The sequence below is a fragment of the Apodemus sylvaticus genome, chromosome 8 (assembly GCF_947179515.1).
Source record: "Apodemus sylvaticus chromosome 8, mApoSyl1.1, whole genome shotgun sequence".
Lineage (NCBI taxonomy): Eukaryota > Metazoa > Chordata > Mammalia > Rodentia > Muridae > Apodemus > Apodemus sylvaticus.
Window position 1 is genome coordinate 95392642 of NC_067479.1, and position 25654 is coordinate 95418295.

A 25654-nucleotide genomic window follows, 5' to 3' on the forward strand; every position below is an offset into this window, starting at 1 on the left:
CTAAAAGCAATATACAGCAAACTGGCAGCCAACATTAAACCAAAAAGTGAGAAACTTGAAGCAATCCCACTGAAATCAGGGACTGAACAAGGCTGCCCACTCTCTCCCTACCTGTTCAATATAGTACTCAATGTCTCAGTCAGAGCAATTAGACAACAAAAGGAGGTCAAAGGGATTCAAACTGGAAAGGAATAAGTCAAAGTATCACTATTTGCAGATGATATGATAGTATACCTAAGTGACCCCAGAAATTCTACCAGAGAACTCCTAAAGCTGATAAACAACTTCAGCAAAGTGGCTCGATATAAAATTAACTCAAACAAATCAGTAGCCTTCCCATACTCAAAGGATAAACAAACGAAGAAAGAAATCAGGGAAATGACACCCTTTGCAATAGTAACAAACAACATAAAATATGTTGGTGTGACTCTAACCATAACCAAGCAAATAAAAGATCTGTATGACAAGAACTTCAAGCCTCTGAAGAAAGAAATAGAAGACCTCAGAAGATGGAAAGATCTCCCATGCTTATGGATTGGCAGTTTTAATATAGGAAAAATGGCCATCTTGCTGAAAGATGCAGATTCAATGCAATCCCCATCAAAATTCTAACTCAATTCTTTATAGATTTTGAAAGAGCAATTTGCAAATTCATCTGGAATAACAAAAAATCCAGGATAGCAAAAACTCTTCTCAACAACAAAAGAAGTTCTGGAGGAATCACCATCCCTGACCTCAAACTGTATTACAGAGAAATAGTGATCAAAAACTGCATGGTATTAGTACAGAGACAGTCACGTTGATCAATGGAATAGAATTGAAGATCCAGAAATGAACCCACAGACCTATGGTCACTTGATCTTTGACAAAGGAGCTAAAACCATTCCGTGGAAAAAAGACAGCATTTTCAACAAACGGTGCTGGTTCAAATGGAGGTCAACATGTGGAAGAATGTAAATTGATCTATTCTTATCTCCTTGTACAAAGCACAAGTCCAAGTGGATTAAGGACTTCCACATAAAACCAGATACACTGAAACTAACAGAGAAAGTTCAAGGAAGAGCCTTGAACACACAGGCAAAAGGGAAAATTTCCTGAACAGAACAATGGCTTATACTCTAAGAAAAATTGACAAATGGGACTTCATAAAACTGCAAAGCTTCTGTAAGGCAAAGGACACTGTCCATAGGACGAAACCACTAATAGATTGGGAAAAGATCTTTAACAACTCTACATCTGATAGAAGGCTAATATCCAATATATACAAAGAACTCAAGAAGTTAGACTCCAGAGAACCAAATAATCCTACTTAAAAATGGGGTACAGAACTAAACAAAGAATTCTCAACTGAGGAATACCATATGGCTGAGAAGAACCTAAAGAAATGTTCAATATCCTTAGTCATCAGGGAAATGCAAATTCAAACAATGCTGAGATTCTATCTCACACCAGTCAGAATAGCTAAGATCAAAAGCTCAGGGGACAGCAGACGCTGGCGAGGATGTAGAGAAAGAGGAACACTCCTCCATTGTTGGTGGGATTGAAAGCTGGTACAACTACTATGGAAATCAGTCTGGCAGTTCCTCAGAAAATTGGACATAGTGCTACCTGAGGACCCAGCTATACCACTCCTGGGCATCTATCCATAAAATGTTCCAACATGTAATAAGGATACATGCTCTAGTATGTTCATAACAGCTTTATGTATAATAGTCAGAAGCCAGAAAGAACCCAGATGTCCCTCAACAGAGGAATGGATACAGAAAATGGAGTACTACTCAGGTATTAAAAACAATGAATTCATAAAATTCTTAGGCAAATGCAAGGAATTAGAAAAATATCATCCTGACTGAGGTAACCCAGTCACAAAAGAACACACATGGTATGCTCTCACTGATAAGTGGATTTAGCTCAAAATCTTGGAATATCCAGGATAGTATTCATAAACCAAATGAAGCTCAAAAGAAGGAAGATCAAGGTATGGATTCTTCAGTCCTTCTTAGAAGGGAGAACAAAATACTCAAGGGGGGAAATATGGAGAAAAAGTGTGGAGTAAAGACTAAAGACAAGGCCAGAGACTGCCCCACCGGGGGATCTATCCCACCAGCAGACACCAAACCCAGACACTAAGGCAGATGCCAAGAAGTGCATGCTGACAGGAGCCTGATACAGTTGTCTCCTGAGAGGCTCTGCCAGATCTTGACAAATACTGAGGCAGATGCTCACAGCCAACCACTGGACTGAGCACGGGGTCCCCAATGGAGTTAGAGAAAAGTACTGAAGGAGCTGAAGGGGTTTGCAACCCCGTAGGTAGAACAACAATACCAACCAACCAGACCTTCCCAGAGCTCCCAAGGGCCAAACGACTAACACATGAAGCGACCCACAGTTTCAGCCACATATGTAGCAAAGGATGGCCTTGTCTGACAAGGGGATGTCTGACCTCAAGGGGAGGAGAGGCCCTTGGTCCTGTGAAGGCTCAATGCCCAGTGTAGGTTAGTGCCAGGGCAGTGAGGTGGGAATGGGTGGGTGAGCACCCTCATTGAAGCAGGGGAAGGGAGGATGGGATAGGGGATTTCAGGAGGGGAAACTGGGAAAGGGGATAACATTTGAAATGTAAATTCAAATTTACATTTGAATTTGGAAAAAAATATCCACTAAAAAAATAATGTTCTGCTCCCATGGTACTTACTTGCCGTCTGTGTCAGATGTAGCTGCATAGTGCAGGGGTGTGCAGCCTCTCTCATCGAGATCATTCACACTTGCTCCTGACCCCACAAGAGCAAACAGGCACTGGTAATTGCAGTTGGCAGCAGCATAGTGCAGTGGAGACCTTTTGTGACCAAATTAACAGAGGAAAGATAAAAGTCAGGAACATACATTTGTTTTTTTTTTTTTTTTTTTGAGACAGGGTTTCTCTGTGTAGCCCTGGCTGTCCTCAAACTCAGAAATTCACCTGCCTTTGCCTCCCAAGTGCTGGGATTAAAGGCGTGCGCCACCACTGCCCGGATAGGAACATACATTTGTAAAGAGACCATAGCTAACTCTTACTCTGCACATTTAGTTACACTACACTCCCAAGTCAATAACTGCTGTATTCTGCTTAGAAATATAAAAATGTTCATTTTAATAAAGCTTGCCTTATATTAACAAAAATGCCCCACAGTCCATGTCTTGAGTGATAAAGTGAAAAAACAGAAGCACAGAAAAGTTAATCCACACCACTCTCAAAAGTCATTCCAGTGTCTGGAGCAATAACCTCAGCACAGTCTTACAGACTTATTTCCTATTCAGAAGAGGTAGTGTACTTGTTTAATCTCTGAAAACTGAATAATCACAATTAATTTCTCTCTAATTACAAAAATTACACAGAATGCTATTAAACATACGAGTAACTATTTTAGAATGACAAAAATAAGATGATTTTATGATCTCATTAAATAAAAAACAAAAATTATAGTCAGTTTAATTCCTTACAGTGTACTTTTACAGTACACTTTTTAAGTACTCCTTACAGTGTACTTTTCCTCTCTAATACACTGACTTAGGAAAGTGATAGCAAAACATTATTTTGCCTTATTGGATAATACTATAGAGTTTTTAATCTGTTGTTTGATAGAGGGGCTCATGTATTATGCAGCCCTGGCTGGCCTAGAACTCACACACATCTTCCTCCCAAATGTGGAAATGTGCCATGATGCAGAGCTATTACAGACACTTTTAAAAATGCAGCTAACCCTGGAAATAAAAAACTTTTAAGCTCACAATATCAAAACCCTCTATGTTATTTTTGTATGGGATGTGCAAATAATTACAAATAAAAATTAGCTATGAAATTTCATTTTGAGGTCATTTGTTCCTTTTATTAGTACATGTGAACTCAGTCGATCTCTCAGCATTGTACAGTGTTGCATCTAGCTTTGTTTCTTACTTCCTACCACACACAAGCCTTTTTCTTTTCCCTTTGCCTTGGTACTATCATATGCACCAATATGTACCCACATATCTCCTTCTGATTTACACCCTCCCCAGAACAGTTCAACATATACAATTCTTATTGTCTGACACACAGTGCTTAGACTGTCACCTACATCTTTCAAACAAATGCATTTGCTTCTTTTCTGAATAGTTTTTATGTATTTATTATGTCGGTTCCTGCTCTAAGTAGGAGCAGGTAATAGAAGCTTCAACTGCTATGACTATAAATGTTAGTAGCAGTAAGGCCACATAACGAGATTTTGTCCTTTTATAGCTGCTCTCCTGTAGAATGTACTCAGTGGGTCATATGGATGTGAATAAAAAGAGAAGGGGAAAATCACACATATATTTGTAACTTATTTTTCCTTTTAGAAGTGGGAAGTAGAATCTCTCACAAGAAATGACTTGGAAGGAAAAGTTCTAGGTACTCTTGAAGTTTTGAAGGTATTCTGGTACAATGAAGTTTTAAATCTCCATGCCATAATTATGGGAAATGGACAATTATTATCATCAAGAGGAATAGGGATAGAGCTGGGAGATGGTTTAGCAGTTAAGAACACTGGCTTCTCTTCCAGAGGACCTGAGTTCAATCTTAGCACCCACGTGAGCTCACAATGATCTGGAACTCCAGGTTCAAGGGATTTAGTATCCTCTTTAATCCCCATGAGTACTGTGTACATATGGTACACAGGCATACAAGTAGGCAGAACACCTATACAGATAAAACAAATCTATAATTTAAGAAATAGTAACTTAAGAAAAGGACAGAGGGAGCCTAGGACTATAGGGAGAATGTAACGGAAAGCCTGGGGTTGGAACCCACTGACTTCAGCTGGCTGGTGTACTTGTGTGTGCTCTTTTTCTGATCCTTTCAGCACTAGAGAACACACAAAAGCCCACACATCTGAGGACGATAAGCCACATACCAGGCCCTACTTCAGACTCTTAAGTAATCATGACTACAACTCAAAAGATACTGTGTAACACATAAAGTTAAGTTTCAGAAGTCAGTTAAAGGTTAAGCAAGCCATTAAATAAGCAAATTTAATCTTGCTCTACAGGAGCTAAATCACAGATTACCTTCCAAATTTATCTTTTTTGTTGAAGTCTGCACCAGTATTCAGCAGAAGGTTTAGGCACTCCAAATTTCTAGTCAGGGGGAAGAAAAACAGAAAGAGTTTAAAAGTATAACTGTCAGTGATTTTTATGATAAAAATGTTAGCCTTAAAAAAGTATAAATGCATATTTTAAAATGAGGATTATTTCACATTATATTTAGCATTTAAAAAATGATATACCTAAATACTGGCACATGACAAATAAACAAATGAATTATGTTTCTGTAGAAAAAGAAGATCACAGTGGTTTAAGCTGATACTGCTTGAATTCTAAGGCTAATTTGGGCCCCCAAACTGGTTACCTCAGAGAAGAGAGAGAACATATACAGTAAGTGAGCTTGCCCCTAGCTAACTGTGAGTGGTAAACAAGGATGCCAACAGGCAACAGCCGGGCAGAGAAGACACAGGTGGGGTTTAGGCTCCACAGGCTGGCAGAGCTGGTAGGAGAGGAGGAAGAGGAGGAGAGTTCAGGAGAGAGCAAGGAGAAGCTGCCATGGGTTAGGAGTAAAGACATTTACTCCATGTGGGCTGGCTAACTGTAGTTAAGAGCAGCCCAGATGAAGAGCAGTAAATAGTAAGTAACAAGCTGGTGTTACTGACTATAGGAAAGTACATTCTAACAGCACGGAGGGGAGGCAGCTGCAAAGCTATTGTGCTGTTTAGGGCTTGTAAATATAAAGACTGTGTGTGTTTTTTATCCAGGAATTCAACAACCAAAAGCAGGGTAGAAAATCTGGACTCGGGAATTAAATACATTTCTAACAATACTTATATTTAAGTGTCTTAAATTTAAGGGGCTTTAAAACAATAAATTAAAAAGAATTAAAAACAAACAGAAATTCTGTAACTTTAAAACATATAATGATGGCAAGTCAGTATCTCCCACTGTCTCCTATACTATCAATATTTATTCAGACTGAACCTTAGTTAAAATTATAGGACATTCTTATATGCTTGTTATAGATTTTTGTAAACTTAACCAGTTTTGTATATTATAATGAAAATCATGCCTGTTGAATTCTCCTGTAGGCAAATTACATACAAATTAGGTTTTAACAGAAATGTCCTCTGGTGACCTTAAAAGAATAAAGAAGGGATTCAAATATGTTCAATTCATCTCTGAAATTTAAACTTGGTAGCATCCTTGGGCATAACGGTTTTTTGAAATAATAGGAAATATTAAGGAATTATCACTAGAAATAATGTGCTCATGAATTAAATGGCTTAACACAAATCTAAATGATCTGAAGCATTAAGGTAACAATGCTTTCAGAGAGCAGAAATTTTGTTCATTCAGTAGAACTGACTGAGTAGCTCTCTCTATAAGAAGAGTACTTCTTATACCTTAAGTGCAAACAAGGAGGGTGCTGCGTGCTTCTAATTCCAGCACCTCAGAGGCAGGGTTTGGAGGGCTGACTGGTATAGCAAGCTGCCTTGGCTGCCTCAAAAATTTAATGGGGGGGGGGGGGCGACTGACTTGGGGAACTGAAATAATAAAAATAATAAAAAAATTAGTCTAAAATGTTCTAATTACATTTCTTTTCTGAGCCAAGAATGTAATTGTATCAATATTTTTCTCTCTTCGTATTATTCAGAGTATTCATAATGTTTCTGATGTTCTCATCATTTCATGAACATTTTTATTTGTTTAGGAATTACTTTTTCATATAAAAAGTAACATTTCCTTTTGTAGGTTTGTTCTTCCCTGCTTAATACTTATGACTAAACAAAAACAATTTTTGCTGTCTTGAACGGTCTTTTGTTAATATCCAGCCATGGTTCAGTTTTTATTTTGCGGTGACTTAAAACTAATAAAAAAGTACAAAGAGACTGCGTTCCCTCCCACCTCCTTTGCCCCTCCCCGACTGACCCCAGACAGTCTTGAGATATTAAACGAATAATTTAATAATGACTTCTATAATTCTACCCTGTATCTTTTAAAAGAAATGAAAATACTATTAACATACCCTCCAGCTGCAGCTGCATGTAGACAGGTTCTGCCAAAATCATCTGGAGTATCTATGTCAAATCCTATAAAAATGAGTATATATCTTTTCTCTTATATAATATTACAGATGTATTACTTTGCATTAAGATAGTATATCCACAAATGTTAAATATCACATTCCTCTTTTCAAGCCTAAGCAAACATATATTCTTAATGAACAAAATGAATAAAGAACAACACACTAGTAATGTACAACATTACAACAACAAACAAAAAACTAAAAAAAAAATCCTGTAGTGCTTGTCTACAGGGCTCTGCCAGGAATGATGGCTCACACCTCAGACCTTCAGTCTCATCGTCCAAGCTACACAGAAGACAAAAGCAGGAGGATCATCTGAGTCTTGGCAAGCCTTGGTAACACGGTAAAACCTGTCACATGCAGGCAGGCAAACAAAACCATTCTAATTTCTAAAAGGCTACAGAATGCAATGGGAATAATAGTCAACAAGAAAAAGAAATGAAGTATTGATAACAGACCCTTCTAGAACAAGTGAAACAGGCCAGCCATAAAAGATTTTGTTAGGTGATTTTATAAAAATTGTATAATCAGGTGGCTAATATACCGCACTATGCTAATGGTGTTTCTTTTATAGGGATTAAAAGTACTCCAGAATGGATGTTATTTTGGTTATATAAGCACATGAACATATTCTAAATACTGATCTCTACATATTAAATGAGTAAATGTATAAGTGTATATAGTATACAGATATCTCAGAAAAGCACTTTAGACAGGCATGATGGTAATACCTGTTATCTGAGCACTTGGGAAGCAGAAACAGGAGAATTGCAAGTTCCAGGTTAGCTTTGGCTTTACAGACTCCCCACTCATCACCCCTACTTTCCATAAAGAAGATATGCACTTTGCTCGATGTGGCTATTATTAATACTGGGGAGCACTTTTAGCATTCTTTTTCATGCTAAGTGGGGATGATCAGCTTTATATGAATACCTGTCGATACTCAAACAAACACAACAATGAATTTATACACAAAATATCACATTAACGAAAACAACTTCCCCTAAACCTCAGAAGATTATGTGTCTCACTCTATATTTTTACTGCAACCTCATTACTTTATTTCAATAAACAGGAATGCTAATATTTAACTTTCTTATATACTGAGAAATAGAAAATAATTTAAAATTAATTAAATCTTTCACATTAAGTAATTTAATGCACTTCGTAAGGATCATAGTTTGTAGTAATACTAAAAAGAATCCATACCAACTAGTTATAGCATTTAAAGCTAAGTACTGGTAATGAATTAATAATTTCATGAGCCTGTAAATTATTCATATTATGATTTTTAATGCTCAAAATGAAGACCCAAAAGAATGAAACATGCAGTTAAGGTGTCTTATCTCAAGGACCAGCTGAATAGGACAAGGAGAGAAGACTGCTGTCATTGGGTAAAAGTTGCTCTGTGAACACTTCACAGCCCATGAACAAATTAACAGAGTTAGTAAAGCTCTGCTCAGAGCTGATGAGGTAACTGTGACAACAGGAGCGGGCGGGAGGGAGGGAGGGTGGGAGAGAGCTGGAGAGCACAAGCAAGCACACACCAGCAAAGCGGTCTGAAAAGCCCACTTACCTGAAGAAAGGAGTTTCCTGCAGCAATCTGAAAAACCACTTAAGGCCGCCAAATGGAGTGGGAACATTCCATGTATACCACGCCTTAAGTTAATAGAACAGAAACTTCATTACAACACGTGAAAAATGTAATAATTTAAATAGATTATAAAGCTATCACTTAAGTAAAAGATAAATGGTTGCATAGAAACAATATTTTAGAGAAAAATCTGGGCAGTCATAATTAAATAGATTATAAAGCTATCACTTAAGTAAAAGATAAATGGTTGCATAGAAACAATATTTTCGGCACTATCCTCATATACTCACTGCATACTTCTAGGTCTATCCTGTAAATGTTGAATGGCCCGCAGTACCTCTGGGCTATGTCATTGATACTGTTTTCCCCAAGCAAAATGTATTCTTAAGTATTTGCTCAAGGAACAAAACTTCTGCCCCATCGCACCCCACCATTTAAAACCATTTCTGCAAGGTAATATGCTCAAGAACACTCATCTCAGTCATTCTGTAATGTTGAAAACTGGAAAGCAACTTAACTATAAATAAGGAGAATATTGTACATATCTTTATATAGTAAAATTAAATCCCATAACTTAAATACAACTATCTACAGAAATGTGAAAAATCTTAAGCTTCTATATACATTGCTAAATGAACATTAATAAATACTTTGAGCCACAGAGACCATGTATATAGTAGTGTATCACTTATGAATATATAAAAAGCTTACAATTGTTCATGAATACATGTAACATGATATACAGGACTTGGAAACTCTAATTTGAGTATGATTGTGATTTTTGTAGAATATACACAAAATAATTCATACTTTAAAAATTTATAGGGCAACTTTAACATGTAAAACAATTAAGAGTAAACTTTCTTATTAATTAAAGAAGTTGGGGCTGGAAGGTGTACCAGCAACTAGGGAATTCCTGGGCTCTGCACATTAGTCTGAAACCACTGTCTACAGCTGGCCCAAGGAAAAAGCATTTGGGTGTGTACAATTTTTAGAACTTCTAGTTTGAAAACAAAGGGATAAGAGTTAAATTTCTTATCAAAACTTTGTATTATTTATATTGGAGGAAAAAGAAACAGAAATATAAAAACATGCCATACCGACTAATCAAATAATATTATACATAAAACCTTTTAAACCTATCAGTGTCAAAAACAAAAGGTAAAGAAAAACCACCCACCTCCCCGCCCACTCCAATGTTGAAGATGAATCCCCATGTGCACACCAGCACACTGGCTGCTCTCCACACAGCTATCGGCACTCCTGCAAGCACTACTTACTTTGCAGTGTCAGCACCACTTGTAATAAGAGTGTTGATTAGCAGCTCATGGCCATACCGGGCTGCTATATGCAAAGGGGTGTTCCCATTCTTATCTTCACAGTCAATTACAGCTCCTGCAATGAAAGGCATCATGTCAGACACCTGATTGTATAGACTGGCCAAAACTGTTAAATGCACTGTAATGCAAAATGCTGTTCGAGCATAAAGTAATGGACAACATATTTTCTGGAGTTACCAACTGCAGTTCAAAGTTTCATTAATTGAGATAGGATTTAAACATATTTAAATCAACAGAAGGGTTCTAGGGTGCAATGAGTCTAGAGATCACTGTGCTAAAGCCACTGCTTTAGAGCAGCACTTTAGAGCAGTCCTATGCTCTATGAAGATACTGCTTACAGCACTTTACAAATCTTTGGATCATGAGCTCCCCCCACCCCCTTGCAGAATTCTAGGGGGTTCTTGAGGAGATGGCTCAGTAGGCAAATGCTTGTCATTAAACACGAGGAACAGAACTCATGTGAAGTTGGGCATCTGTAAGTCAAATGCTCACAGGATGAGTTGGGAGGTGGGAATGAGAATCCCTGGAAGCCCGAGAGCCTGCCAGTGTGGTGCTGACATCCTAAGTCTCTCTTAAACAAGGGAGAGGTAAGGACTGACATCCTCTTGACATGACCACATGTCCACTTGCATGCTTTTCTTTTGCTCTGACTTTCTTACACACACACACAGCATACCTACACATAAAAGAATGCTTGTTAAATGCCAACAGGGGCTGCAGAGCTGGCTCAGTGGTTAAGAGCACAGCACATTCTTTCAGAAGACCTGGGTTCAATTCCCAGCACCTACACTGACGTTCACAACTATCTGTAACTTGAGTCCCAGAGAATCTGACACCCTCTTCTGGTCATCATGGGCCCTTTATGCATGTGGTGCATAGATAGACATTCAGGCAAATATTCATGTACATAAAATAAAAACTTAAAAAGAGCAATAAAACATCTTAAGGACGATAAATAAACAGTCCTTTGAAATGTGGTCTGAGAAAAAGATTTACATTAATACCCATACAATGATTTAAAAGTCTAGTTTGTCTAGCACTAAATCAAACACAAGAGAATAAAGAGCAGAAAATAAATTAAAACCCTAAGAAGAGTTCAAAAAGCATTCTAACAGGGAAGAAGTGAAAATGCATCAAAGTTCATGTTAATATATACTACATGTAGAAATGTAGTTTCCCGATTAGCAATAATGAGAAAAGAAAATGTTAACACTAAATATATGTACATAATTCATAGCCGGGCAGGGTGGTCCATGTGGTAGGTAAGAGGACTGTGAATTTAAGGTCAGCCAAGGCTGTGCAGGGAGATTCCTCCCTGCTAGTCCCTCAAGAGAGAAAGAAAGGAAATTAATAATTCAGAAAAGTAGAAATATCAGAATGGCATATATTCATAGTATTTTATGAAATCCTGACTGTATGTTCACTGCTATAGTTCCTTCCACAGTGCCACACTTGTGGATTAAAAAAAACAACCAACCAACCAAACAAACAAACAAACAAAAAAAACAACAATGACAGAAAAACTTCCCAAACTCCATTGAAGAAATAAAAGAAACAAACAGAAATACTTTTTACCACTCTGGATAATGGTTTGTGATCTTGAGAATCTACCGTGGAGGGCAGTCATATGTAGTGGGGTTTTCCCATCTTTACTCTGAAACAATGGAACAAAGAAACACTGTTCAATCACTATCTATACCCAGAATATGCATTCCTTCATTGTACTTTATGCATTTTCTTACATAAATTTATTAACATTACACAAGAAGCAAGTCTTATGAAAGTAAACCAGCTATTTAAAGCATAAACTGACTTTTTATTTTTTAGTATGTATTATCAAATCAAAACCACAAAAAAACCCCATGCTTACTATTTATATAAATCCTGTGTGGCACTGTAAAGTATAACCTTGAGATTTACCTACAGGCGGAAGGACAGACACATCGGCTATTACAAGGCCCAGCCGAGGGTGGGCACTATAACAACAGTCACATGAGCATCCCAAGTGCCACCTTCACCTCCTGCCTAGGACCTCAGCCTTAGGTCACTCTAAATTATCTTAACCACCATGTCTTAATTTGTAATCGACATTGTTAGCTATTTTCTTGAATTACTTAAGATAATCAGACTGGCTGGCTGTACTTTCCTGGTTCAGAAGAAATTTCTAATGTAAAATAATGCCCGAGTGATATGATATTATTTTCTTCTTCCTTGTTAAATGATATTTTTACCTCTAAAATCTTGTGAGTTAACAGAAAGAAAATGCTTGTGTTCCTAATCCTAAATGATGCAGCATGCCTTCTGTACATATACTATGATAAATGTTCCAAGTCTGTACTAACCCTGTAAAACGTGTCATGTCACAGAGACATGAATAGTTATCAAGGTATTTGATTCTATACTTGTCCTAGCTTGTTTTGGGACAGTCTGGAGTGCAGGGATGCACTGGCACGGCCAGCGTGCCCCCTTTCTCCAGTCTAAGGGATCTCTGCTCACTGGAGCACTGGATGAAGGTATATGCATGTGTGCATGTGGACTTCAGAAGCAAAGCATGAGTTTGCACAAACTAACAATTTTGAACCTTTACTTCTTCAAACTGATAATGAGGATATTATCTATATTTTATATGTTTGTTGCAGTCTAAATATTACTACTTATATAACATACCTATACTTGTCATTTTATTTGATATTTTATTCCTTTAACCAGGGAAAAAGCACAAAGATATTTAACAAAAGCATTCTAGTTTCATGTTTCCAAAAATGTTCCACTATGACAGAAATTTCAACTCAGTGTTAATTTTATTCACAGTCATTTTGTGGACAAAAAGTAAAGCAAATAAAAATATAAAGAGGATTCATAATATAGTGGAATTTGATAGATATGACTTCAGTTAACATTGTTTAGGTATTATAAACACATTTTAGGTATAATTTCAAAATACTTCATAAATGCCAGTCATTTAATCCTCATAACCCTCAGATAGATAGATAGTTACTATTATTTTCAGGCCAGGAAGACAGCCCAGAGGGAAAAGAGCTCCCTGCTAAACCTGATGACATAAGTTTGATGCCCGGTCAAACACTAGGAGGAGAGAACCTAATACTGCAAGTTGTCTTCTGACTCTGACACACACACACACACACACACACACACACACACACACACACAAATACACTACATACTCTAAGTATAAATATAATAAAATATATATGTAAATATACTATTACTTCTGTTTTATAAGTGTGGAAACAGAGTTTAAAGATTAAAGAATTAAAGAATTCCACTTTGTCTTCTAGCTAATAAGAGATGGACCTCTATAAGCTTATAGAGAACATTAGGATATTTTTATTTTCTACATACTAATTATAGAAGGTATATATATAAATGGAGAAGAAATTAGGATTACCAGTTGAAAAATATGCTTTAACACTAGTAGGAGAGGAAATTTGTTTCTCTTTAAATTGGACAAAAATGATTGTCTTTAACCATCTAAAATCATGTTAGAGTCAAGGTAGAAGTTAATTTTTTACATCTATTTATGTATTACTTATGTTTTGCACACATGCTAATGTCATGGTGTATGCGTGGAGGCCAGAAGACAGCCTGTGGGTTCTAGGGATCAAACTTAAGTTGTGAGGCTCAAGCCTGATCTGCTAAGCCATCTTGCCAGCCAGCAAGTAAAGAGATCACCAGCATTCTAAGAAATGTTATACCAACGTTATAGGTATGTTATATAAGTAGTTTTATGCTTAAACTTCAGTGTGATATATGTTGTTTGGTTAAATAATTTCTTTCTTTCTTCCTTTTCTTTTCTTTCATTCCTTCCTTCCCCCCTCTCCCTCTCCCTCCAGGGTCTCAACACCTAGTGCTGTCCTGGAACTCACTATGTAGACCAGGCCCTCAAAATCTCAGAGATCCACATGCCTCTGTCTTCCAAGTGCTGGGAGTGTGCTGCCACTACCCAGCATAAAAAAAAAAAAAAAAAAATAAAATAAATAAAAAAATTCTTTTTTTTTTCCTTTTTCAAGACAGTGTTTCTTTGTGTAGCCCTGGCTGTCCACATGTTTGTGGACATGCAGAGATTTGACTGCCTCCACCTCCTGAATGCTGGAATTAAAGGTGTGTGACACTTTTTATTGGGGGGGGGGAGGGACTCCAGTTTTAAAAGAATTGTTGCACAGAAATGAAGGAGCTGAGGTTAAAAGGTTCCAGAAAAGTAGCAAGGCCTTTGTGTGGAAAAAGTTTTATGGAGTGGGAGAGATTAAAAGATTTTCATAAATGTTTCACAAAGTAGGAATTAAATATTTGAATCTCTTTGCATAAAACTTTTACAAGATCAGGAGGTTACTGAATCCTGGCTACTGGCCATTGTGGCTAATTAGACTGATGGGCTGGTATGGAAGTAAAATTTGTTCTTAAGAACAGAAATCTGGTTTTGTTTACAATCTCAGCACTCAAGTAGATGAAGCAAGAAGACCAATGAATCTGAGGCCAGGCTGGGTATTCAGTAAGCAATTGTCTCAAAGTAAAGACAGCCAGGCATTGTGGCTATACTCACCTATAAATAATCACAGCACTTACGATGCAGAAGGCCAACCTCAGCTTAGAGCAAGTTAAAAAGCCAGTCTGCTACATGAAAGCCTGTCTCCAAAAACAGCAAGGGAAACTGTCTTAGTCGGGGCTACTATTACTGTGGTGATACACCAAGACAAAAACAGCTTGAGGAGGAAAGGATTTATCTGGCTTACCCTTCCGGAACTCAAGGCAGGACCCTGGAGGCAGGAGCTGATGCAGAGGCAATGGAATGGTGGAGTGTTACTTACTGGTTTGTTCTCTCTAGCTTGCTCAGCCTGCTTTCTTAGAGAACCCAGGATCATCAGGCCAGGGATGAAACTACCCACATGGGCTAGGCCCTACCTTATCAATCACTAATTAAGAAAATAAAAGACTGCTATGTGTTTAATCCCAGTACTTGGGAGGCTGAGGCTGGCAGATCTCTAAGAGTTTGAGGCCAGCTTGGTCTACAAGAGTGAGTTCCAAGACAACCAGGGCTACATAAGCCCTGTCTTTAAAAACCAAAATAAAACAAGCGCGCGCGCGCGCGCGCGCACACACACACACACACACACACACACACACACACACACACACACGAAGGAAGGAAGGGAGGGAGGGAGGGAGGGAGGGAGGGAGGGAGGGAGGGAGGGAGGGAGGGAGGGAGGGAGGAAGGAAGGAAGGAAGGAAGGAAGGAAGGAAGGAAGGAAGGAAGGAAGGAATCAAGACAATAAATGCCTTTCAGCAGGATCTTATGGAGGCGTTTTCTTAAGTGAGGGTCCTTCCTTTCTGATAACTGTAACTGGTATAAAGTAAAAGACTTGCAAGCATAGAGGTGGGGTGGGTGGGCACTGAAAATTCTTATTGGTTGAAAACCTAGAGCTATCTTTATACAACTTCAGAGCTAAATGGCATTTCAGAAGCGATCAACACAAGAAACATGTTTCAATGGAATTTAGCCCCAATACAATTCAGACAACTGAACTGAAAGGTCTATTAACAACCATTAGGCACATTTTATGGTATCTATTGTAGGCCCCTGCCTTCAAATCTGCTTAATCACAAAGATAAACCCTCTGTCAACTAACAAAAAGTCCTCATGTGATGTTCAAAATGTCAGTACTGAATTTTATAAACCATTAAGGACATTATATCCACTAATTTTGAGCATTTTATATTTAACCTTTAGAGAACAGATTACCAACTTAAAATTCCTAAGAAAAGATAAACAGAAACAATGAGAGGTAAGCGTTTTCAACAGAGACACTGATATGAACCAAATGACTTATCAAGTTAGTGTATAAATTGATATGTTTAAAAATCTAACCTTTTTTTTTTTTTTTGGTTTTTCAAGACAGGGTTTCTCTGTGTAGCCCTGGCTGTCCTGGAACTCACTCTGTAGACCAGGCCGGCCTCGAACTCAGAAATCTGCCTGCCTCTGCCTCCCAAGTGCTGGAGTGCACTTGGTGTGTGCCACCACTGCCCAACTTTAAAAATCTTATCTTTATCCTTTAAATATAGCAGCATATAGCTGAAAAGTTTATAACAGAATAAGTAAGCCTTCATTATTTCCATGAAACATGGGTGATAGATTAATTTTAGACATTTAATCATAAACATGTATCATAGAAACTTAAAAAAAAAACTAGATTTAATTTTTTGTTTCTGAAGATAAACAGGTGTTTTTTATCTTTAGGGGAAAAAAATTCTCCTTACCACACAAAATTTGTTATTTTTCTGTGCTGGGGATAGAATTCAAGTGAAAACGATCATCTGGGTGTGGTGGTGCCTGCCTTTAAACTCAGCACTGCAGACAGATGCAGGAGGTTCTAAAGAGTTCCAGGACAGACTGGTCTGCACAGCCACATCTAGGCCAGTCATGCTATACAGTGAGACCTTGTCTCAAACAAAACAAAACCTGAAGCCAGTCATCAATTAAAAAAATGTTACTACGTGTCTTGAGGATTGAAAGCATACACATATACATGCACACATATACATACATACATACATGTATATTTTGTTTCTAACTGAGATATGGTATTGCTATTATACCTCAGGGTAGCCTCAAAAATCATCCCCCTCCTGCCTTAGCTTCTAAGTGTTAGGATTACAAGTGTGTGCAAAACTGCTTATCTATAAATACATATTTTTGCATGTGTTCGCGTGTGCAATGTGAATGTGTATTCATGTGGAGGCCAGGGAACATCAGGTGTTGCTCCTCAGAAGCCACTCACTTTGTTTTTTAAGACAGTGTTTATTATTTTCCTAAAGGCATCAGGCCTGCTGGGCAAGCCACTTTACGGATTATTTCTACAACCTCTAAACAAATTCTTTAAAAAGACAGTTTAGGGGCTAGAGAGATGGCTCAGCAGCTAAGGGCACCTGTAATCCCAGTTTAACCCCTAGCACCCATATGGTGACTCACAAGTGCAATTCCAGTTCCAGAGGCTCTGACTCCCAGCTCTGGCCTCCATGGGCACCAGGAATATATACAAGCAAAATAACATACACATAAAGTAATAAGATAATTTAAAATTTAAAATAACTTAAAAAGACAGTTTAGCCCAAAGCATAATAGAGACTCTTACTGATACTTTCTGGTCTTCCTTCCTTGAAAATGATGGAAATGAATCTGTCCCTCAGTTGAGGGGTGAGGGGTAGGGATAACAAACTGAGTCCTGGAGACCTAGGGCTCCTTCACGTCTCCAGGAGGTCAGTGTATCGCTGTGGTTAGGCAAGGCAGTGTTTGAAATTTTCTGTAAACTATTTGTAAGCTGACAAATTTTTACTAATCCTAAATTATTCAAATTTGACTGACTGGTTTTCTTTATAACAAGGTGAGTTTTGTCAAGTGCTTAAATAAAATACTGATGAATAAATCCAGGAACAAACAGTGAAAATACATTTTAACAATCAAAAATAACTATGTACTATAAAATAATAATGCTTGAAACTTGGTTACCTGTATTTATCACAGATTTATAACAGTGAAGATAAATTTATTTTGACTCCTGAATTTTAACATATTTCTAAAATGCTTACGTTACTCCTGAAAGCAATTATGAACATAAAGTCAAGTGACTAATCTTTATATGTAAAAGACACTGCTGTTTCTAACACCAGGAAAAATCTTGTAACAGAAATTTCAGAAAAGAACAATTTCAACAAAACCTCGCAGCCTGAGTACCTATATATACACACACCATCTGGATTACAGCACCAACACTACTCCATGTTTTCTCTCACGTTATCAATAGAATTATTTGATGCTGTAGAGGTAGTTATAGGTGTCATCACTGTGTGACAATCAGGATGTATCACTATTCGATATCTGGAGTTTCCTTTCTAAAACAAAGTTTACAGATAATGAAGGGCACTAATCTTAAACACACCCATGGCAGGCTTTCGTGAGTGCTATCTACAGAACCCAAAGCCGAAATACAAAGCAGCCTCATTACCCTGTAAGGTCTCCTCATGCTCCCGGCCCAGGTGACTTTTCCTTCCTTCCCATGGGCAACAACTCATCTGTTATTTTCCCCTCAACTATAAATTCTGGAACTCCAAATAAACAGAATTCCATCTGTTCTAGAATCTTACATAGAGGGAAAATGCATAAAATTCTTTCTCTGATCAGCATAAGATTTTATTTACCCATATTCCTTTTGGGAGGGGTGGTGGGGTTGACAGTAGAGACAGGGTCTCACTGTATTGCTCTGCTGGCCTCAAACTGAGAAATCTGCCTGCCTCTGCCTCCAGAGTGCTGGGATTAAAGGTGTGCACCACCACATCTGGCTTTATCTATATTCTTTTCTGTTTTTTTTTTTCCCCCCCCCAGACAGGGTTTCTCTGTATAGCCCTGGCAATCCTGGAACTCACTCTTTAGACCAGGCTGGCCTTGAACACAGAAATCCACCTGCCTCTGCCTCCCAGGTGCTGGGATTATAGGCGTGCGCCACCACCGCCTGGCTCTTATCCATGTTCTTGAGTTTACTAGTGGATCCTTTATAATTCTGGATGGTATATTATGAATATTATTTTAGACAGTTAACTACATATTAAAGCATGGATTGCAATTGTTTCATACCTTCATATTGACATCAGCCCCATTGCCAACCAGAAGTTCTAAACACAGTGCTCCATGTGTTGATGCAGCAGCAAAGTGCAAAGGAGTAAATCCTTTTTCATTCTTCTGATTCACATTAGCACCACAATCTATGAGCTCATTTACAACAACATCTTGTCCATTATAGCAGGCCACATGAAGAGGTGTGTTTCCATAGGCATTTGGTTCATTCATCTATAGGAAAAAATGTAAATGTGAAGTAATTCTATTACTACTATAAGCTATTTTAAATTATTAGTTATAGAAAAAAGGATAAATACAAACATGAGGTTTATAATGCTAAGGTTGTTTTACAATAATAGACCTAACAATAAGCAATTTGGTTTTAAATGGGCTACATACATTTTGAGAATGTGCTTCACACATACAATGTTAGATTCCTCACAAGAGTTATTTAAAAAAAAAAAACCCAATGTATTTTCAAAAGTGTAACTCTTTACACAGTTTGTCTAATTACCTATTATACTGGCTAGTTTTATGTCACCTTGACATAATCAAGAGTCATCTTAGAGGAGGGAACCTCAATTGAGAAACTGCCTCCATAAAACTGGGCTATAGACAAATCTATGGTTCATTTTCTTAATTGCCGATTGATGTATAGGGCCCAGTCCACTGTGAGTGATGTCATCCCTGGGATGGTCATCCCGGGTTCAAGGGAAAGTGAGATGAGCCAGCTATGAGGAGCAGGCCAGTAAGCAGTGCTCCTCCGTGGCTTCTGCACCAGCTCCTGCCTCCAGGATCCAGGCCTCACTTCCTTTGATGATGGAAGTGACGTGGAAGCATGAGCCAAATAAAGTCCTTTGTCCCCAAGTTGCTTTTGGTCAGGGTGTGTCACCACAGGATAGTGATCCTCACTTAGACACATATATTGATCATTCCAGCAGACTAGCTAGTGAAAGACTTAGAAAGATTTGGTAAAAGGACAAACATATTACTATTATCTTTCAAACCTAAGTTCTGACAACAGAATAACAAAACACAGACTACATGAATGTATGCTGCTCAATCGATATACCTACATCAACTCCAAGATCTAGAAGGTACTTGACTACACTGATCATTCCACTGGAGGCCGCTGCATGAAGAGGTGTGTAAGACTTCTTATCCTTACACGTCACTTCAGCTCCTTGAGATACAAGTAATTTCACTACTTCACTGTGACCTGAAAATGCATAAACAAACACCAAAGAAAGAAGCAAAACCTATCAGCACATAGAAATTATTAAATATATCCTAAATACCTTTTAAGACACATAAAATAGCACATTAATTTTCTAATACATGACTAATATTTATGCTGTAATTCAAGACAATTGAAAAAAATCTAAGAATTCAGAATATTTTTGAAAATTACAGGTAGAGAGAATAACTAAAAACAATATAATTTATTTCTAGTGTTAACCTTGACTAGATTTTGCTTCTCTATCTCAAGGTCATTTAACATCTCTTTCTCTTTTACCTTGTGATGACTTGTTCTGTCAGGTCATGACATAACTCAGCAGGAAGGAAGGTATCAACCAGATGACAGAACCCTCGTTTGGACTTCCAAAACTCCAAAATTTGAAAGAAATGAAATTCTGCTCAGAATTACCTAACCTTGGGTACTCTGTTATGTTGGGCAACACAAGGTAGATCAAGAAGGTGCTGCTATCTTCAAAACAAAGAATACCCTTTTAATTATAATCAATTGTACCAAGGACAACCAAGCCATGCTAAGGCCCAGACTGAGGTCCACACACTTAACTATTTCTGAAGTTCAATTTCAAACACTATTATTCTGGCCTTCAGTTGATGAAAATAGTCTGTTATGTCAAACCCAATTCCTTCCAAGTGAAAGGCCTGAAAGGCCTACTCCACTTACTGTGCATACCTTTTTTTTTTTTTATTAACACAGAATGTGTTGTTTAAAATCGCATATACTGTTTCTAAACTGTTCCAATGAATAACCTACAACAGACTACTCAGAAAAGTCTTCAAAGACTTAAGGATATAAAAATCCACAGAGTGAAAGACTTTAGGATTAAACACAACTCCTTCTGGCTATTTTACCTTCAATTAACAAGAAAATTTTTCCTTATATAAAAAGAGGCACTTATTTTTGGTACTAAACATCACATTTTCAGGTTTTGGCCATTAAAGTAGGGTATGTGACTAAAATGGTACCCTTAGGGGTGGAAGTGCACACTTTTAATCCCAGTGCTGGGGAGCTGTGAACAAGTAGGCCTCTGAGGCTGTTTGGCTAGTCTGTTTAATATAACCCTAGGTCCTAGTCAGAGGCCAGGACTCAGAAAATAAGGTGGATAATTCCTGAGGAATGATACTAGAAGCTGACCTGACACTCGCAAACATGTATGTGCATGTGTGAAAACATGAACAAACACAATCACACACACACACACACACACACACACACACACTGAACTCAAAGCCTTATGCATACAAAGCAAAGACAGCACTTTCGCTTTGCCTCTTGTTTATTAAGATGCATCTTCACAACTTATACTTTAATAATCCAGTAAAAGAAGGATGGATAAACATCCCAGGCCACCATCTGCAATGCCTCTTCTTCTCTAAGTTTTATAAACTAGATCTAGTGTACTGCTGCAGCACATCTCTTCTCCCTGTTCTGCTTGGGTAGCAATCTCAGATACTGTATAACTGCATTATTTCCCTAACTATACTGTCAAAAGCAAATGTAAAGTACATACCCATATATGCTGCCCAATGGATTGCGCGCCTATCTTTCTTGTCAAAAGCATTAATATTGGCACCTCTGGACAAGAGTAGTTTGACCATCTGGAATAAAAGTAAACAGTTTCATTGAGATTCAGAAGTAGAATTATTCCTAAATATGCCTTATGATTATTTAACTTGATGTTTCTCACACTGAATTGTTTTAGTTGAAGGACATTTAATATAGTATGATAACATGGGAGGGGTTCAGTGTGTTGCTGAAATCAGGCTCTTTTAAGATGCCACTTTGCAACTATTCATTATTTTAAGAACATCTACATAAGTACAAATCTTGAAAGTCTGAAGTCTGAATACTTAAACAGAAATTGTATTGTTATTTACACCTAAAATGTTATTAGAATGTAACTGTCTCATACTAGTAATGTCGGAAATTTAATTTAATCGTCTATGGTACATCTACCATGTTTAAAACAAATTATTACAAAGTGTACTTATCTCATAGTGAGCCAATACTAACATTATCATATTTACAGTTGTGATGTACGCTACAGTTAATGCAAGGACTCAGAGCACTGCTGTGAAGACAATGAAGCCCCCAGGTTCCAGCTGCACAAGGTTGAGTATGCCATGAGAACACTGACTCTGTGTCTTCAAAAGGAAGGACTAGGATCTGGGCACACTGGGGTTCCAACTGCTTAGAATAGGCTGAGGAAGGAGGCCAGCCTGGAGTCTAAGAGTTTGGAACAGAGCAATATTTCAGCTTAAATTAAGGAAGGCACGTGAAGAGCAGGAACAACAGCACAAAAAGAAATAAAGAAAAGGCAGGCAAACGGGGGGTGGGAGGGTGGGGGGGTAAACGAGGGGACCGGATAAAGGTTCTTCTAACTCTGTTCAACTAGGCTTGCCAATGCTTGATGTTTTGTGTGTCGTGTAAACTTGTGTGTATGTGTGTGCAGGGCAGAGTGTGTGTGTAGGTCAGAGCTCGATATTGGTTGTTTTCCACCTTATTTTGAGACAGGGTCTCTCACCTGGAGTTCCCCACTTTGGCTAGGCAGGCTGACCAACAACTTGGAGAGCTCTGGCTGTCTCTGCCCACCTACACCCCCCACCCTCCCACCCCCGTGCTGGGATTACAGGTGCTCACCAGCACCCCTAGCTTTCCATGTGGTTGCTGGAGATCTGAACTCAGGTCCTTGTGCTTACACAGAAGGTACTTTATGGACTGAGCCATCTCCCCAGCACTGTGATGGCTAATTTTCATGTTTTGATAGTCCCATCACCAAGGTATTATCTTAATAATAAGCTAGAAGAAAGCATAGCTGCCAAACATCTCCTTTCTTTGCTATTATCCTTCCTTCTGAGAGAACAATGAAGCTGCTGTCTCCCTGCACTTTCTTGACAACAGAATGGCTAGCTGACAGTCCTCTCATTCCAGGTCACTATGAAATTCTAGTGTATATGTAGTAAGTACTATTTAATTTGGAACCACTTATATCACTGGAGAAGAGCTGGCAGGCTTGCTAAGGGCAATATCAGGAGCATTTTTTTTTTCCTTTTTTCTTTTACTATGAACTGAACAAATTAAAGGAAGGCAAACTCATTACTAACTAGAGGCTAGAAGACAGACGATCAGTCTCTAATTGGAAGCACATACCTCACCGTGCCCACTGAAAGCCGCGTGATGTAATGCTGTTCTTCCTGCTCGGTCCGACACGTTCACATTACTCAGAAGAGGCACCAAAGCCTCGGCACACCTCACAGCTTTGTTAGCAGCAGCTATGTGTAAAGGGGTCTGCCAATTTTTATCACGTGCATTAACATCAGCAGAATGCTTCAAAAGTATCTGAACTGCTTCCTAATATAAAAACAAGAGGGTTGAATACTTTGAGAAATTTATAAAGATGTGCACATATGGCGAAAATAAAAGTTATGAATAAGTTCACTATAAATAATGAAAACTTAAGAAAATACTTTGAACTTAAAGATAGTACTTAGAGCCATAAAAAGACATAATCTTGATAAAACATTCTCTTTTCTTACAAAAGCACAGTACTTTCTATGAAAATGTAGAGAAAAAAACCCTGAAGAAATACATGTTTTAAAGAGTTAACAGAGCCGGGCATGGTGGCGCATGCCTGTAATCCCAGCACTTGGGAGGCAAAGGCAGGCGGATTTCTGAGTTCGAGGCAGTTCCAGGACAGCCAGGGCTACACAGAGAAACCCTGTCTCAACACCCACCCCCCCAACAAAAATGTTAGCAGCTTACACTTTTTATTAGTAAAATAGAATTAACATAAACAATAAAGAGCTTTAATAAGATTTATTACTTTGATATTAAATATGCAAATTTTAAAAAAAGATAGCTCTCATAATTTAAAGAATTATGTGTTACATTTTACCAAGTGGAAAAGAATCACTAGGTCTGGTTAATTAAATTAGTATATAAAAGGTCTTTTATTGTAATGTTATTTAATATGAATATTAGTATTAAGGCAACTTAAGAATTACTGTTCCAAGAAATTCACCTCTGAGAAGTACAAGAAAACAATTTCACACTACCACTTTTAAAGTGTAGATGTTTGTTAGGATTCCTAGGAATTTAGCATGCCATCAGCATTAAGCAATATAATCATAATTAAACAGCAAATTTTCTCCTCACAATGATAACAACATTTGATAAGTATGGAACCACATAAAAAGTAAAAAGCAACAGAACTGGAACAGAATGTCAATACTTAAGACTTTAAAACTTTATTGTGAAGAACTTGCGTATAAACACCACACACAAAGATACCAGACCCAAAGTCTATAAACCACAATGAATGTCTATAGTTACAGAAGTTATCCTGAAGCTGTGGAACTTAACACAGAATCTTACCTTCAATATTTTTATGCACTTATCTGCCACCTTCTCCAAGTCCATGAGAGTTAAAACTAGAAAAGCAACGGAAAGCTTGCTTTCCGTTTATAACTGTGACCTGTCTGCACTCTGCCCTTCCTCATCACCCAGTGTTTACCTTTTCTTGTTCTCCTTTAGACATGTACACATATACATTTACCAGATTATATGCACTACATATGAATATCATATATAAACTACAGGCCAGAAGAAACCATGAGAAAAAAAATGTAATATTTTCTTTTTGAAACTATTTAACCTCAACTAATTATATATAAGTCCAATTTTCTTGCAAACTTTGATTTCTCTTTTCTTTAAAGCTCAGTATTTTATTTGTACCACGCTTTAATCAACCATTCCTCTACTGCTGAGCAAGTAGATTGGTTTCATTTCCTTGCTAGAGTAAACAAAGCAGCAATAAACATGGGAGTGCAAATATCTCTGTGGATGGTAAGAAATAATACAGATTAGGAAATACATGAATGAAATAAATACTAAATAACAAAACACAAAATCAACTAAAGAATTGGTTCTTTGAAAAAGTTAGTAAGACAGACAAATCCTTATCTGGTCTAACAAAAAGAAAAAGGGAGAAGACACAGACTAGCAAAATTCAAGATGCAAAAGGTGTCATTGCAATAAACTCCCGCAAACTACAGAACATTACTAGGGACTGTTATGAAAAAGTGTATTCTTAGAAGCTAGATAACTCAGAAAAAATAGTAAAACTTCTAAATGTATTATCACTTAAAAAAAAAACTTAGAAAATATCAATAATGTAAAGCAATCCATTGTAAGTAATGAGATCTTGGAAGCCACAGTGCAGAGCGCAGAGTGCGCAGGGCAGAGCAGAACCAAGCCCAGGACCAGATGAACTAGCAGCTGAATTCTACCAAACTTCCAAGAAAGATCTTATACCAACTGTTCTAGATCTGTTCCACATATCAGAAGATGAAGGAGTACCACCAAATTCATTCTATGAGTTCAATATTACTCTGGTTCCTGAACCAGGTAAAGACACAAGAACAAGAAGAAAGCTACTGACCAGTTTCTTTAATGAAGATGCAAAAATTGCCAGCCAAATACTTGCAAATGGAATTCAGAACACATTAAGAAGATTATGACCAAGCGTGCTTCATTGTGGAAAGGTAACACTGGTCCACATATATAAATTAATATAATATAGCATATAAATGAACTTAAGAATTGAAATCACATAATCATTTCAATTGATACTAAAAAGGCATTTGACAAAATACATCAGACCTTATTAATAAAGTTTTGGGGATATTAGAAGTAGATGGAATATATATCAAAATAA

At 37.6% G+C, this 25654-nt stretch overlaps 1 protein-coding gene across 7 annotated transcripts in view; it reads right to left on the bottom strand.

The window, feature by feature from the left end:
* The window catches only part of Ankrd28 (ankyrin repeat domain 28), a 133985-nt gene that overhangs the window by 25334 nt on the left and 82997 nt on the right, over window positions 1-25654 (bottom strand). For all 7 annotated transcript variants that reach the window (XM_052190099.1, XM_052190097.1, XM_052190102.1 and 4 more), the window contains 10 exons: window positions 23089-23289; window positions 21449-21536; window positions 19760-19902; window positions 18702-18914; window positions 11633-11711; window positions 9998-10112; window positions 8700-8782; window positions 7064-7127; window positions 5059-5127; window positions 2693-2833 (listed from right to left, as the gene is read on the bottom strand). In XM_052190099.1, the coding sequence (XP_052046059.1) occupies window positions 2693-2833; window positions 5059-5127; window positions 7064-7127; window positions 8700-8782; window positions 9998-10112; window positions 11633-11711; window positions 18702-18914; window positions 19760-19902; window positions 21449-21536; window positions 23089-23289 (1196 nt within the window). The remainder of the gene's footprint in view (window positions 1-2692; window positions 2834-5058; window positions 5128-7063; window positions 7128-8699; window positions 8783-9997; window positions 10113-11632; window positions 11712-18701; window positions 18915-19759; window positions 19903-21448; window positions 21537-23088; window positions 23290-25654) is intronic.